Below are 16,693 nucleotides of genomic sequence, written 5' to 3'. Positions count from 1 at the left end.
CTGCTTGCAGCAGCCATCAGCGCCAGAAGAAGGAAGCAGAAGGCTTCCTACACTGTGTAGTGGTTGTGCTGGGGTATTGGATCTGTGAAGGTGGAAAACCCCTTTAACTCCACTCAGAACTCAGCTCATGGGAACCTGTCCTGGAATGTGTTTTAGGTGCAACCATTTTTCATTTAAGAAAAACGCTTGCACCTAGTGGTTAATTTATTCCTACATTTACAGGACTCTACTGCAGAATTATTATTTCATGGGGAATACACATACGGTATTTACTAAAATAGACACGTTAGGAGACTCTTTGAAAAAAGGGGGTTTCCCACAATTAAAATGTATTACCTATTCACACAAATGTCTGATCACTGGGGCCCCACTGATCACTTCAATTAGAGCCCTGAACCCCCCATTCCTCCTCAATGCATGACAGCAGTGAAAAATTAGTTGAATGGTCAGATGGTTGAGCATGCTCCATCACCGCTCCATTCAAAACTTACTTCATTCATGCAGTGAGAAGAATGGAGGCTCAGAACCCCCATTCTAGGGACTAGTGGGGGTCCCAGTTGAGGAGTTTCCAGCCATCAATTTTTTTTTACCTATGCTGTAGGTAGGTGATAAATGTCAACTGCGAGACAACCAACAGATACCAGTTTAATTAAAGGGGTTTTCCAGAAGAAATTTTTTTTTATGAATCAGCTTTACATTAAATAGTTAGGGGGTCTGATCTTCTGGACCCTTCAATGATCAGTGGTACAAAGGTCTTGAGTGGAGCTGAGCTGCATCCTAAGGATAGGCCATCAATGGGTTTCGCCAAAAAATCTCTTCTATATTAATCACTGGTAGAGTATGAGGTGAATTGCAGTAACAATTGAATCAGTCAGATTTTTGGTTGAGGAAGCTGTAAAATATACTGCCATTCATAGTTTTAGTCAGACAAGTCCTCCTTTGGACCTCCGTGTCTCTTCCTACACGTGTCCAGATGTTCATGCCATTCTGTTCCTAGACAAAAACAGCAGCTCATTAGATACCAGATTCACTTACGTCCCTTTCACACATTAATGTCCATGATGACATCCATGACAAGATGGTCAGTGGTTTATCCATGAAGATGTCTATGAAGAATCCATGTTTGGTCCATGTGTTTATTTCTTGCCCTCCGTATGGCCATCTGTATTCCATGTACACTGCTAAGCTAAAAATTAGCTTCTAGAATCCAGCGAATCTCCTACCAACAGTTTGTGAAAATCCCTGACAGAACACGGATACCAGTGGTTTTCATGGACCGACAGACATTAATGAGGGTGTCTAGACCGCTTCACAGACCGAAGTAGTGCATGTCTTCATGATCACCCATGGTCAATGGAAAATCAATAATGTGTAAATAAAAAATGTAAAATCAGCGGTTACGTGTGCTGTCCATGCAGAACATGGGCAGCACACGTCCGGGATTCACCGACGTGAAAGAGGACTTGGTGTGAATAATTACTTTTTACTACCAGATGTCCAAGGTACCTATATTTTTGTTGTGTTCTGAGATGTTGGTGACACCACATGAAAGGAGACTTTGGCACTGTTCAATGACGATCCTGGGTCCTCCAGATCCGCCGGTTCTTTTTCCACTGCGAAAAAGAGAGAAAAACAAATCAGGTCAGGTTTATGTGTTAAGCCTCGAGATTATTCTCTTGTTAAAAAGTCAAAATGATTTTATTGAGGCCAGAGCTTGGAGAACAAACTAAACAGGACGTCCTGTACCAGGAGGCACAATTATCCATGGACAAACCCTCCTCGTATATCCTGCAGCCAGCTATGGTATCTCGCTGAGACGGTGTACACATCGAAATAATGACCACGTCATGGTTTAATTCTATCCATCCACAATAAACTAAAGAGTTTAGTAAATGAGGCAGAAGTGGCAGACAATGCAAGCGCTTTCTGAACGTGATACTTTAGACAAGGTCAACAATGGAAATCCATTTGTGCACTGCCCTGTTTAAATAGTAGCTAAGCATCCTTTCAGTAATTCATTGGTTTGCTTTGGCAACACAAATCATAATTACAGATCTGCAATCACTCGTTCCTGCTTACGTACAAGATAAGTCAGTGCATGGTTACCATAAAGGGTTATTATATTACACTGTAATGTGATATTAATAGGCTTTTAAAATGGTATAGACGCAGTGGCCAACCCCAGTTGCTTAGGACAGGCCATCAAAGTTTGATTTCTGGAATCCAACGCTCAGGACCTCAGATGATTAGCAGATCATCTCCTACATCCCTAACACAGACTGAGCACAGTACATATGAGTAAGCTCAGTCCGATTAACGTGAATAGAACTATGCTGCCGTACCAGGCACAACCTATAAAAAAACTGTGAGGGGGACGCTCCATTTGCACTCTATTTTTGTTTTTAGATTTTGTTTTTGGTCAGATTAAGACCCAAGACCCCATTGCTGCAAGGTAAAAATCAGTCAACACAAAATTGGTACCACATTTCATGCCAAAAAAATCTGTTGATCAAAGTAAGCATCCACAAATATATTTGGTCTTGATAGACATTCAAAAACCATCTTTTAAGGTGTTTAAAGGATTTGGCAGAAAGTAAAGTTGTAAGTTGTTATTATGTCTGCTAGAATAAGCCTTGTCATTTTGGAGAATGATTACATATTCAAAATACCATATAGTCAAAATTATCAATGAATTCTAACAATGAGCTGGCCAACCATGACCTAGTCAAGGAGCTTCTCCCACAGGAAAAGCTACAAAATTGACAACCAATCAGGTTTAATCAGAGGAGAGATTTTGGCTAACTGGCCCTGATATTTAGCCCCACTATGGTATGGTTTTTCGACTGGCAAAATTTTGGACGACCCTTTAAGTGCTCAGTGCTGTCACCCATATGTGTGAAATAGCCCTCAGGTGGCTCTTTTTATGTTTTCTGAAATATGCCTTGTAATTCTGGGGAATGATTATGACCATAATACCACATGGTCAACATTATCACTGAGCTGGCCTATGTGTGGAGCTTTACTCAACGGAGAGGCTACAAAACTGGCAACCAATTAGGTTCAGTCAAAGGAGAGATTTTGGCCAATTGGACCTGATATTTAGCCCCACTATGTTATGGTTTTTCGACTGGCGAGATACTATTAGAATGAAACCGGTACTAAATCTTTCTCTACTTACCCTTCATACTACTTTAAAATTACAACTTCTCAAAAAGGCTAAACAGTTTTTTTTCCAGAGATTATCGTACAAAAAGTAAAAGGCAAAACAAAATAAGCGGAGTCAAGAGGATTAGCTAGACCTCTTACTGCTGGAAGGAGACCAGCTTAGTAGAGTCCATATTACATGTACCAACATATGGTAAGAAGTCTGGAGGATGAGTTAAATTCAAGAGAGTAGAAGAATCCACGATCATTGCCCGTTCAGTCTGACAAACATTCTCAGCTGTCGCTGTCAACCTCAACTTCCAGGGTCTCAAATATATTTAGGAAAACATGATATCTTGTATGGAATTCCATCAATTTATCATAGTAATTGACACCTGTAACCACCCAGAAGTACTATGAATTTTAACAAAACCAAATTACAGTGAGTCTAGAACAAGTCTAGAAGTGATTTTGGCCCATGTACTGCAGGTTTTCAGTTAAAGGGTTCAGATTCTATAAAAACATCACGGTACAGTATGTCACTTAAGGAGGCCTTACAAGGTTTGGCCAAATGCTGTTACTTCTCACCCCCTATTACAGATGCACGCTTGGCATGTATTCTCAATAGGGGTTGGAGAGTAAGACCCCATTGACTCCCTTGAGAACAAAAGAATCAGCAAATATCCTTCTTTCCGCTGACTTTCTGACAACAGGAAAAGGATGGGACACCCCCAAACACATTAGATTGTTGGCCAGTTCTGCCAAAATCAGCATATTTGCCCAACATTCATCAATGTGGATGGCCCTTTTAATAAAAGAGGTCCCTGTTTATAAACTATGAACTAAAGTCAACAGCCACGTATAATGGGGCTCTCATGGCAAGAAGATGGCGATTGTTATAGTAAACACATTAATAGCATTGCTGTGTCTTCTACTGTTTATTGTTCAAGGCAACAATGCTGCAAGGAAATCAAGAATTTATGTTGAGGCTCATAAACATCTAAAAGTTGATTCCTGCCGTCAAGGCATATTCCCATCTGGATATTTATGGCGTATCCACAGCATATGTCAAAAATGTCTGATAGGTGCTGGCCCCCACCTCTGGGACCTGCTCTTACCTCTTCTCATACCGCAGGAAAGGTAGCCACACATGCCTAGCTCTCTCCATTCACCTCTACGGCAGTTCTGAAAATAGCCAAGTTATCAAGCTCAGCTGTTTTCTGAAGTCCCATAGATGCGGATTGGAAACAGCTGTGCATGCACAGTCACTTCTCCATTACCGAGAAAGGTGCGAGAAAGGGCCCCATCCCAGAGCTTGGATCCACACCTACTGGACATTTATTGCATATCTTATGGATATGCCATAAAAGAACAGATGGCTCAGCCCGTTTTAGACTCCCCAAAATCATTTTCTTCAAGGAAGACACACAATATCAAAAGCGCTGTGCATATGCATCCCCCTATCCCCGGGGGTGTGAGAAAGGGCCCTGTCCCAGAGCCCACAGGGACCCACACCTACCAGACATTTGTGGCATATACTGTAGACATGCCATAAATGTCCAGATGGGACAAACCTTTTCAGACCCCCCCTCAACCATTTTCTTCAAGGAAGACTCTCAATATGGAAAGAAGTATGCATACACAGTCACCAGTGTGAGAATGGGTCCTGTCACAGTGGTGGGACCCACACCTACCGGACGTTTATAGCATATCCTGTGGACATGCCATAAATGTCCACATAGGACAACCCCTCTAAGACTCCTCATGATCATTTTCTTCAAAGAAGATTCAAAATATACGAAGAGATTACCTTAACCAGACAACCCCTTTATAGCTGTAGTAATGAGCAAAAGAAAGTACTATATATATAAAGTTAAAATTAGTATAACTAGTATTGCAAAACCGATGTTTTCTCTGAATGGGTTATGCAGGAGTATAGCACACAGAACATGGGCCATTGGACCAATGCACTGGTGGCAGACTGGGCTGGATATTTTAAATAAAGAAAGAGTACATTTATTCTTTCTCTATTTCCAGCCTGTTATTATCGTTAGTGTGATATCTTTATAACCCAAGACAATTCCTTTAAGACCAAAATACCTCCATCATTGAGGCAAGTTCTAAAAATACAGATACCAGACCATCAAAAAGCCACAACTTAGGTGGAACGGGTCTTAACGAACCACAAGAGTCATGATAAATCAATGGATGGATAATTCAACTCCTATTAATAACAGGATCCATAAGTCATGCAATAGTTCTATAGATTTTTGGAGAAGTCCTGTATGTTTTTGTGCAGCAAGCAGCTAAAGGGGTTGAAGGAAATTTTGAGAGTTACAGACAAATATCGCTAAATGATACTCTATGGCTGCAATTCCATTGTGCGCCATGGTGGCAATCAGCGACTATCATCTTGCAGCATCTTATACCTATGGCTCCCACACCAATGGTAGATACCTTCATAAAGCTATGACTGATAAAAGCTATGACTGTATCACTGTATAATTTTATTTGTTTCCAGGTAGGAAAAGTTGAACCTAGAAGCTGATAAAATACATGTCAAAGGGGAGCCTATTGTAAATCAGGTTAGTGGATGGATTGTGGCTGCAGATTGGGTCTTGACATCAGATATTGAAGGGAATGGGGATGGGCTATGATACCAGACTATGGAAAGCCCGAGGACAAGACTTGTTGGGAAGACTATTGCTAACAAGTGTTCATATGAAAAGGTGTGCCTCGCTCATTGGGTAATAGGATCCTTCGTGTGGACACCTAAATCGCCCTTTGCCAGCAGCAGATCATGCCATCTCAACAGTACTCCGCTGCCAGCAAACAATGATTCTGTATGGGGACGAGCGTATAGTGTAGAGGAGGTCGCTGAACAGTGCAGTGCAGTGGTCTCCTCCTTTGGGCTACAGCCACTTCTTTTAGCACCATCAAGGAGGTTGTGCTTCTAGCACAATGCTTCAAGGTGACCACTCTTACCTGTGCGCCATTCTCCTTTTAAATTAGGTAATGCTGTATTAACCTTTGTGTATGTTTTCTATTTAGAGTGGATGTATCAGCCATTTCATCTCCATCTTCAGAAGGTGAAGATGGAGATGAAATGGCTGATACATCCACTCTAAATAGAAAACATACACAAAGGTTAATACAGCATTACCTAATTTAAAAGGAGAATGGCGCACAGGTAAGAGTGGTCACCTTGAAGCATTGTGCTAGAAGCACAACCTCCTTGATGGTGCTAAAAGAAGTGGCTGTAGCCCAACTTCCAACCGAGAGATTTAAGTGTTCGCCAAAAGGACCATGTATCAAGGTGGAGATAAAATGGACACTGCCAGGCACTACTCAAAGGATGATGATCATAAGATGCTGTATTTTCAAAAATGTATTTCAACAAGTAACAAGCAACATGTTCTGGGATTGGACTAGTCCCTTCCTCAGGCCTTGTACATAGTGAGTAATACCTGAGGAAGGGACTAGTCCAGTCCCGAAACGCATTGCTTGTTACATGTTGAAATAAATCTTAAAAACTACAGCATCCTCTGATCTCCATCCTTTCGGCAGTGTCTTGAAGAGTCCGTCTTCACCTCAGTACATGATAATTGATACACTGGCATAGAAGGTGGGAAGGGACCATGGAGCAGAAGTGAAGGAAAGAAAGGAAACGTGGAATGAGAGAGAGGGAGGAAATGAAAGAAGAAGAGGGGAAGGAATAGGGATGCAAAGATGAATGAATTTGGTTGGCAAAAATAAAGGATGAGGAGTAAAAGTGGGAGGAGGAGAAGCAGAAAGAAAGAAGAAAATGGAATGTATGGGAATGTCAAAAATCAAGTAAGAAGTTTAGAGCTTAGGATAAAAAGCAAGGAGCATTGAGAAACAGGATGGTCATGAAAGGAGCATGGAGGTTTAGAGAATACAAATAAAGAGGACCTGTCCGCTCGCCTGCCATCTCTGCGTCAGCAGCTACCGGTAATTGCATCCCCCATGTGATAACAACTCTGGAGCATCTATTCTTATGACTCGTTGTTGTGCCATTCCTTTATTATTCCTGCTAGAAGTTATGAATGAATTGCCAGCAGTTTGCAATGAAGGTCCAGATGGGTGTTACTAGTTGGGGGGGGGGGGGCAGCACTGATTAGATAGTGTCTAACTGTGCAGGGCCACAACCTGAACTGGTAACGCCCATCTGGACCTTTACTGCAGATTGCTAGCAATTCATTCATAACTTCTAGCAGGAAAAATAAAGAAATAATACAACATAAAAACATAAGACTAGATGCTCCAGAATTGTTATTACATGGGGAATGCAAGTAGTTGCTAAAGCAGACATGTCAGGAGAGGGGAGAGGTCCCCTTAAAGGCTCAGCTAGAGAAGCAAAGTTTTCATATCTGCCCAGTGAAATGGTTCACATGATATGAAAAAGGCTCAATAAAAAATTACTTTGGTAGGATAGGTGTTTAGACGCGTATAGCTTCAGCATTGGATTAAAGTTTTGAAGCCTGTCCAACAATTAGCTGACCGGACATTTTATTACATTACATTTATTATTAGATATACATTTGGCATATAGGTCATAACTCTATTTTAAAGGGACATCCATCACTTGATTGGATTGTTGATATATCCAAACGGTATAAAGTTATTTCATATCACATCAGTGTTTCATATTTGTACCCCTATCTTGTATCTGCAGCAGTCACTGGGTAATTACATTAATTGTTTACATACATACATAAAGCAAGGCCCACCATGTATGTATAGACCCCTGGATTTGGATATTAAATGGTGTAGTTTCATAATTTTTCGTATGGGAATATTAACCAATAACATGGCAATCTCTCTCTATATATATATATATATATATATATATATAATGCATGCGAAAAGTCTTCACACGCTTTCACTTTTTCTCACATTTTGCTATGCTTGTGCTAAAATAAAATAAAAATCAAGTTTTCCCCCTCATTCTACACTCATAACTCCATAATGACAAAGTGAAAACAGAAAAATATTTGCTAATTTTTTTGAAAAGGAAAAACTGAAATCTTGCATTGATATAAGGTATTCAGACCCTTTACTTATGACTTAGTTGAAGCCCCGTTGGCAATCATTACAGCCTCCAGTCTTCTTGGGTATGATGCCACAAGGTTTATACAGAATTTTTGTGAATTTTCTGCAATTCTTCTCTGCAGATCCTCTAAAGCTCTGTCAGGTTGGATGGGACCATCGGTGGACAGGCATTTTCAGGTCTCTCCAAGGATGCTCGATTAGGTTCAAGTCAGGGCTCGGGCTGGGCCACTCAAGGACATTCACAGAGTTGTCCCTAAGCCACTCCTGTGTTGTCCTGACCATGTGCTTAGGCTCATTGTCTTGTTGAACACTAAACCTTCAGTCCAGTCTGAGGTCCAGAGCACTCTGAATCAAGTTTTCATTAAGAATATCTCTGCACTTTGATTCATGCAGCTTTCCCTCAACTCTGACCAGTCTCCGTGTCCCAGCCACTGAAAAACACCCGCACAGCATGATGCTGCCACCACTATGATTCACTGTAGGGATAATATTGGGCAGGTGATGAGCAGTGCCTGGTCGCCTCCAGCCATGAAGCTTAGAATTGAGGCTAAAAAGTTAAATCTTGGTTTCATGAGACCAAAAAAATCTTGTTTCTCACAGTCTGATAGTCCTTTATGTGCTTTTAAAAAAAAACTAAAAACTGATGGCTTTCATGTGTCTTTTACTGAGAAGAGGCTTCTTTCTGGCCACTCTGCCATAAAGCCCAGATTGGTGGAGTCCTGCTGTGATGGTTGGCCTTCTGGAAGTTTCTCCCATCTGCACACAGGATCTTTGAAACTCAGCCAGAGTAAACATTGGGTTCTTGGTCACCTTCCTTACCAAGGTCCTTCTCCCCTGATTACTTAGTTTGGTGGGGTGACCAGCTCTAGGAAGACTCCTGGTTGTTCTAAACTTCTTCCATTAAGAATTAAAGGGAACCTGTCATCAACTTTATGCTGACCTCACTAAGGGCAGCATAAAATAGTGACAGAAATACTGATTTCTGCAGTGTCACTCATGAGCTAAAAGTAAGTGGTTGCTGAGAACCAGCATCATAATCATTGCAGTCCGGGCCTTGAAAACAGTCAAATCTACTGGAGAAGAGTCATGGTTATCAATAATCTCCTGCTCTCTCGCCCATCTGCTGATAATTCTCAGTTCTCTCCTCGAGAGAAAGGGAGAAAACTAGGTAGAAGACTGTCAGTCATCAGCAGGTGGGCAGGAGAGCAGGAATTCATGAATAATGATGTGGCCGGGACACTTTTCCAGGCCCAGTCTGCAATGATTGTGATGTTGGTTCTCGGCAACCACTTACTTTTAACTTTTAAATGACAGACCGCTGAAATCAACTCGCCTGTCTCTACGTTATGCTGCCGTTAGTATGAGCAGCACAAAGTTGATGACAGGTTCCCTTTAACCCCTTAAGGACATAGGACGTACCGGTACGCCCTATTTCCCGAGTCCTTAAGGACCAAGGACGTACCGGTACGTCCTAACTTTTAAATCGGGATTCCGGCGCCCGAGGGGTTAAACGGAACGGGATTTCGGCTGAAATCCTTCAGCCGGCATCCTGTGACAACGCCAGGGGGGGTGATGTGACCCCCCCGTGTCGGCGATCGCAGCAAACCGCAGGTCAATTCAGACCTGCGGTTTGCTGCGCTTTTTGCAGTTTCTGATGCCCGCGGTCCCTGACCGCGGGGATCAGAAACTTTAGAGTGGCTAAAATCTATATTTTTTACCCCCCCCTGCACCCCTGCATGATTTGATGCCGGCGGGTGGTGCGGGGGGGTGTCGCATGCGGTGGGGGCGTTGCGGGAGGCGGGCGGTGCGGCAGGCGGGATCGCGATCCCCCGCCCGCCTCCCATGAATGATCGTTGGCTTCTAGTGGTTGTACCAGGGTGCCAGCACATTGCTGGCACCCTGGTATAAACGGCTGACATCTGTGCAGATGTCAGCCGTTTAACCCTTTCCATACTGCGGTCCGTACGGACCGCTGTATGGAAAAAGTTAACTGTCATCGGTCAGGGAGCTCACTCCCTCTCCATCGGGGGGCTGCTGTGCCTTTGCAGCCCCCCGATGGAGAGGGAGAGAGCCCCCAGAGAGCCCCCCTCAGCCCCGTGCTTACCCTTCCCCGTCTGCGAAGTTCTGAGCAGACGGGGAGGGTTCCCATGGCAACAGGACGCCTGCTCAGGCGTCCTGCTGTCCATGGTGCTGAACAGATCTATGCTGAAAGCATAGATCTGTTCAGTGTAAGTAAAATACAGTACAGAACAATATATATTGTACTGTACTGTATTATACAGACATCAGACCCACTGGATCTTCAAGAACCAAGCGGGTCTGGGTCAAGAAAATGTAAAAAAAAAGTGAAAAAAGTTAAGATAAAAAAAAACACATTTATCACTGAATAAAAATTAAAAAAAATAAAATAAACTACACATATTAGGTATCGCCGCGTCCGTAACGACCTGATCTATAAAATGGTCATGTTACTTTCCCCGCACGGTGAACGCCATAAAAATAAAAAAATAAAAACTATGAGAAAATTGAAATTTTGCCCACCTTACTTCCCAAAAAAGGTAATAAAAGTGATCAAAAAAGTCGCATGTACACCAAAATAGTACCAATCAAACCGTCATCTCATCCCGCAAAAAATGAGACCCTACTCAAGATAATCGCCCAAAAGCTGAAAAAACTATGGCTCTTAGACTATGGAAACACTAAAACATTTTTTTTTTTGTTTCAAAAATGAAATCATTGTGTAAAACTTACATAAATAAAAAAAAAGTATACATATTAGGTATCGCCGCGTCCGTATCGACCGGCTCTATAAAAATATCACATGACCTAACCCCTCAGATGACCACCGTAAAAAAATAAAAATAAAAACCGTGTAAAAAAAGCCATTTTTTGCCATTTTACGTCACAAAAAGTGTAATAGCAAGCGATCAAAAAGTCATATGCACCCCAAAATAGTGCCAATCAAACCGTCATCTCATCCCGCAAAAAATGAGACCCTACTCAAGATAATCGCCCAAAAACTGAAAAAACTATGGCTCTTAGACTATGAAGACACTAAAACATTTTTTTGGTTTTAAAAATGAAGTTATTGTATAAAACTTACATAAATAAAAAAAAATTTATACATATTAGGTATCGCCGCGTCCGTGACAACCTGCTCTATAAAATTACCCCATGATCTAACCTGTCAGATGAATGTTGTAAATAACAAAAAAAAAAAAACGTGCCAAAAAAGCTATTTCTTGTTACCTTGCTGCACAAAAAGTGTAATATAGAGCAACCAAAAATCATATGTACCCTAAACTAGTACCAACAAAACTGCCACCCTATCCTGTAGTTTCTAAAATGGAGTCACTTTTTTGGAGTTTCCACTCTAGGGGTGCATCAGGGGGCTTCAAATGGGACATGGTGTCAAAAAAACCAGTCCAGCAAAATCTGCCTTCCAAAAACCGTATGGCATTCCTTTCCTTCTGCGCCCTGCCGTGTGCCCGTACAGCAGTTTACGACCACATATGGGGTGTTTCTGTAAACTACAGAATCAGGGCCATAAATAATGAGTTTTGTTTGGCTGTTAACCCTTGCTTTGTAACTGGAAAAAAAATATTAAAATGGAAAATCTGCCAAAAATTTGAAATTTTGAAATTGTGTCTCTATTTTCCATTAAATCTTGTGCAACACCTAAAGGGTTAACAACGTTTGTAAAATCAGTTTTGAATACCTTGAAGGGTGTAGTTTCTTAGATGGGGTCACTTTTATGGAGTTTCTACTCTAGGGGTGCATCAGGGGGGCTTCAAATGGGACATGGTGTCAAAAAAACAGTCCAGCAAAATCAGCCTTCCAAAAACCAAACGGCACACCTTTCACTCTACGCCCTACTGTGTGCCCGTACAGTAGTTTACGGCCACATATGGGGTGTTTCTGTAAACAGCAGAGTCAGGGCAATAAAGATACAGTCTTGTTTGGCTGTTAACCCTTGCTTTGTTAGTGGAAAAAATGGGTTAAAATTGAAAATTAGGCAAAAAAATGAAATTCTCAAATTTCATCCCCATTTGCCAATAACTCTTGTGCAACACCTAAAGGGTTAACGACGTATGTAAAATCAGTTTTGAATACCTTGAGGGGTGTAGTTTCTTAGATGGGGTCACTTTTAGGGAGTTTCTCCTCTAGGGGTGCATCAGGGGGCTTCAAATGGGACATGGTGTCAAAAAACAAGTCCATAAAAATCAGCCTTCCAAAAACCATACGGCACACCTTTCCCTCTACGCCCCGCTGTGTGCCCGTACAGTAGTTTACGGCCACATATTGGGTGTTTCTGTAAACGGCAGAGTCAGGGCAATAAAGATACAATCTTGTTTGGCTGTTAACCCTTGCTTTGTTAGTGGAAAAAATGGGTTAAAATGAAAAATTAGACAAAAAAATTAAATTCTCAAATTTCCTCCCCATTTGCCAATAACTCTTGTGCAACACCTAAAGGGTTAATAATGTATGCAAAATCAGTTTTGAATACCTTGAGGGGTGTAGTTTCTTAGATGGGGTCATTTTTGGGTGGTTTCTATTATGTAAGCCTCGCAAATCGACTTCAGACCTGAACTGGTCCCTAAAAATTTAGTTTTTGTAAATTTCTGAAAAATTTCAAGATTTGCTTCTAAACTTCTAAGCCTTATAACATCCCCAAAAAATAAAATATCATTCCCAAAACAATTCACACATGAAGTAGACATATGGGGAATGTAAAGTCATCACAATTTTTGGGGGTATTACTATGTATTACAGAAGTAGAGAAACTGAAACTTTGAAATTTGCAAATTTTTCAAAATTTTTGGTAAATTAAGTATTTTTTTTGTGCAAAAAAAATAATTTTTTTGACTTCATTTTACCAGTGTCATGAAGTACAATATGTGACGAAAAAACAATCTCAGAATGGCCTGGATAAGTCAAAGCGTTTTAAAGTTATTAGCACTTAAAGTGACACTGGTCAGATTTCCAAAAAATGGCCTGGTCCTTAAGGTGAAAATGAGCCCGGTCCTTAAGGGGTTAAGGAGGCCACTGTGCTCGTAGGAACTTTCAGTGCAGCAGAAATGTTTTGTACCCTTCTCCAGCTTTGTGCCTCCACACAATCATGTGTCGATCTCTACAGGCAGTTCTTTTCTCATCATGGCTTAGTTTTTACTCTGACGCATTGTCAGCTGTGAGATCTTATATAGACAGGGCTGTGTTTTTCGAAATAATGTTTGACCAACTGAATTTACCACAGGTGACTCCAATCAAGGTGTAGAAACATCTCAAAGATGATCAAGAAAATGGGAGGCCCAGAACTAAATTTCAAGTGTCATAGCAAAGGGTCTGAACACTTATGTCCATGCCAAATTTTTTGTTTTTCCTTTTTTATTAAATATGCAAACATTTCTAAAATTCAGTTTTTTATGGGGTATTGAGTGCAGATAGGTGGGGAAAACCTAGCACAAGGCTGCATCATAACAAAATGTGAAAAAATATGGTAATTGTATATAAGCTTACTACATAGTACCAATGAAATTTATGATGTTACAAGAAATCCTTGTCTTGATATCGTTCTGTCCAGACTCATAGATCGAGGGCCAAGTCTATGAAGTCCATATGCCTAAAAGCTATAGGTTCCCAAAATATAAGTACACAATAAGACTGATTGGACTTTGTTTTTTAACATGTGGACAACCAAAGTGATCATTTCTCACTGTACGTAATACGCTGGCATGTCCGAATTTCTGCAATACCCCTTATTAGAAATAATATCACTTGTTCCCTTAATAGAGAAGGCAGATGAAGAGTAAGGGCTCTTTCACACGAGCGGGTTTTCCCCGCGGGTGCAATGCGTGACGTGAACGCATAGCACCCGCACTGAATCCTGATTCATTCATTTAAATGCGTCTGTGTATATGAGCGTTTTTTTTTCACGCATCAGTTCTGCGTTGCGTGAAAAACGCAGCATATCCTATATTCAGCGTTTTTCGCGCAGCCCTGGCCCCATAGTAGTGAATGGGGATTCAGTAAAAAACTCATTGCCTCCGGAAGCAAGTGCGGATGCGATGCGTTTTTCACTGATGGTTGCTAAGGAGATGTTGTTTTTAAACCTTCAGTTTTTTTATTACGCGTGTGAAAAACGCATCAAAACGCATTGCGCCCAAAACTGAACAACTGAACGCAATCACAGACAAAACTGACTGAAATTGCTTGCAAAATGGTGCGAGTTTCACTGAGCGCACCCTGAACGCATCCGGAGCTAATCCGTCACACTCGTGTGAAAGAGGCCTAAACCGTGACAATTGGCTCCATGCCGTCCCCATTCTGAAATGTATTTTCAGTATCAGGAGAGCCTGTACTTTGCAGGAGTATTTTTGCTGAGCGCACTGTGATTTTCCACATCAAAGTGAAGACTGCTGCTGACATTCAATACCCCAGAGGTGACTGACTGCCTGGAGAACGTGGAGCTCTGATGTTTGGAACTGGGGGCATAGTTCAAACGCTGATATACATCGGACATCTATTTCTCTCTCAATAGGCTGCCCTATTTAATTTGGCTTGACTCGCCACTTTTCACATACATTTTATTACTTCCCGTTAGTGTCAAATTTACAGTATTTGTTGTAAAGCAGAGAAGTGTCGTTTCTCAAAAGGTGCTAATTAGTTACACAAAGAAAGTCGGAATAATTGGAAGCTGTGAATAAAATAGACAATGCTATTCTGAACATGGGTAAAAGACATTTGACACATTGCTCCTTTGCATCTACAGTGAAAAAGAAGCAACTTTGTAAATAGTCTTCATTAAAGATTTCCTAATGTTTTGTGTCTACAGCTGTTATGCACACTTGTGTCTCCATGGTAACAGACAACAAACAACCCAGTGTAGTCTGATCTTGCACTTATACTCTTTACCATTTGTTCCCTACTTTTTCTTAAAGGGGTTTTCCGGGAGTTTTATCCTCTAGAACACGGCTGGCCAACCTGTGGCTCTCCAGCTGTTGTAAAACTACAATTCCCACCATGCCCTGCTGTAGGCTGTCTGGGCATGCTGGGAGTTGTAGTTTTGCAACAGCTGGAGAGCCGCAGGTTGGCCAGCCCTGCTCTAGAAGATCATCAATATCTGATCAGTGGGGGTCCAACACCCAGAACCCCTGCCGGTCAGTTGTTTGAGAAGGCAACGGTGCTTGCAGTAACGCTATGGCCTGGCCTTCTCAGCAAACCAAGCACAGAGCCGTGCATTGTATAGTAGCTGTGCTTGGTATCGTGCTCAGCCCCATTCACTTCAATGCGAATGAGCGAAGCGACTAGGCCATGTGCCCGATGAGCGTGGCATCACAGGGCCTAGAAAAAGCTGAGAGAAGGCCAAAGCGGTACTGTGAGCGCCGATGTCTTCTCAAACAGTTGGTCAACGGGGGTCCTGGGTGTCGGACTCCCACTAATTAGATACTGATGGCCTACTGATGACCTCTGCCAGATATCAAAACCGGAAATAACAACACAAGTATAAAAAAGTGTCTTCGGCTCCATTTTGTGCCTTTCCTTAAGCCCTAAGGTTTGCGAAAATAAGGTAGTGATAAACCCTACAACTGAAGTACAAAGTAAGGCTCTTCCATGGGCACCTCAAGTTAGCAAGCAAGATACATAGCAACATCCTGAGGCTCACACTGCCCTTCTTAAAGAATTTTGTTATGTCAAGACCCCCTATCCTTAGATAATGGGTTACAGGAGCATAGGGGAGGGTGGCCCCAATATTTTTGCTATGGGGACCAATATATTCAATGTTTTCTATTTACTATAGTGTAATGGGGTGAACCAGTTGCTATTGCAGATGCCTCACCAGTTCACTCAAGTGTGTATTACACACATTGTTTCCTTCTGCGTCTGCCTTTCTCATACCAATTCTCCCTCTTCCAAACCGGCGGCTTAGTATCTGAAGAAGGCCTGCGTGCCGAAACGTTATACGATATGAATATTGCCGCAAGTCAAATAAAAACCTGAATCAGCATAGTTGCAAACCAAATAAGCTGTAGTTGTATGCTTCATTGAAAACGGGGTTGGAACCCTACTCACAGCTCCTCACAGAGTGCGACAAAGATTTATCTGAAGCAGTTGCTATTGCAGCTATTACAGGACTTCTCCTGTAACGTGAGATCCCTACAAGTAGTGCAGCTGACACATTCTGTCTTAGGTCGTAACGTCAGTCTGAAAGCATGTCATATGTTTGTTGTATGAAACAGGTTACTCGCCACATTGAAAAGCCACGTGGATCGATATATATATATATATATATATATATAAAAGCATGACCTGACCCCGTTTTTTTAAGATAAGACATTTAGTATATGGAGAGATAGCTCCGTAGTCTCATTCAGTGAAATACTGACCTCGGGATCACAAGAAAAGACCCTATGAGTAAGGCTACTTTCACACTTGCGGCAGGACAGATCCGACAGGCTGTTCACCCTGTCAGATCCGT

The 16,693-nt window shown here is 41.7% G+C and overlaps 1 protein-coding gene across 1 annotated transcript in view; it reads right to left on the bottom strand.

Moving 5' to 3' along the window:
* Positions 1-423: 423 nt before the first annotated feature.
* Positions 424-16,693, bottom strand: part of IQCK (IQ motif containing K) — an 84,191-nt gene continuing 67,921 nt past the window's right edge. The window contains exon 9 of the mRNA XM_040441436.1: positions 424-1,613. Coding sequence (XP_040297370.1) covers positions 1,507-1,613 — 107 coding nt within the window. The 3' untranslated portion in view covers positions 424-1,506. The remainder of the gene's footprint in view (positions 1,614-16,693) is intronic.

The sequence above is a fragment of the Bufo bufo genome, chromosome 7 (assembly GCF_905171765.1).
Source record: "Bufo bufo chromosome 7, aBufBuf1.1, whole genome shotgun sequence".
Classification (NCBI taxonomy): domain Eukaryota; kingdom Metazoa; phylum Chordata; class Amphibia; order Anura; family Bufonidae; genus Bufo; species Bufo bufo.
Note: the sequence above shows the minus strand (reverse complement) of the source record. Positions and strands in the feature narration are given on the sequence as shown.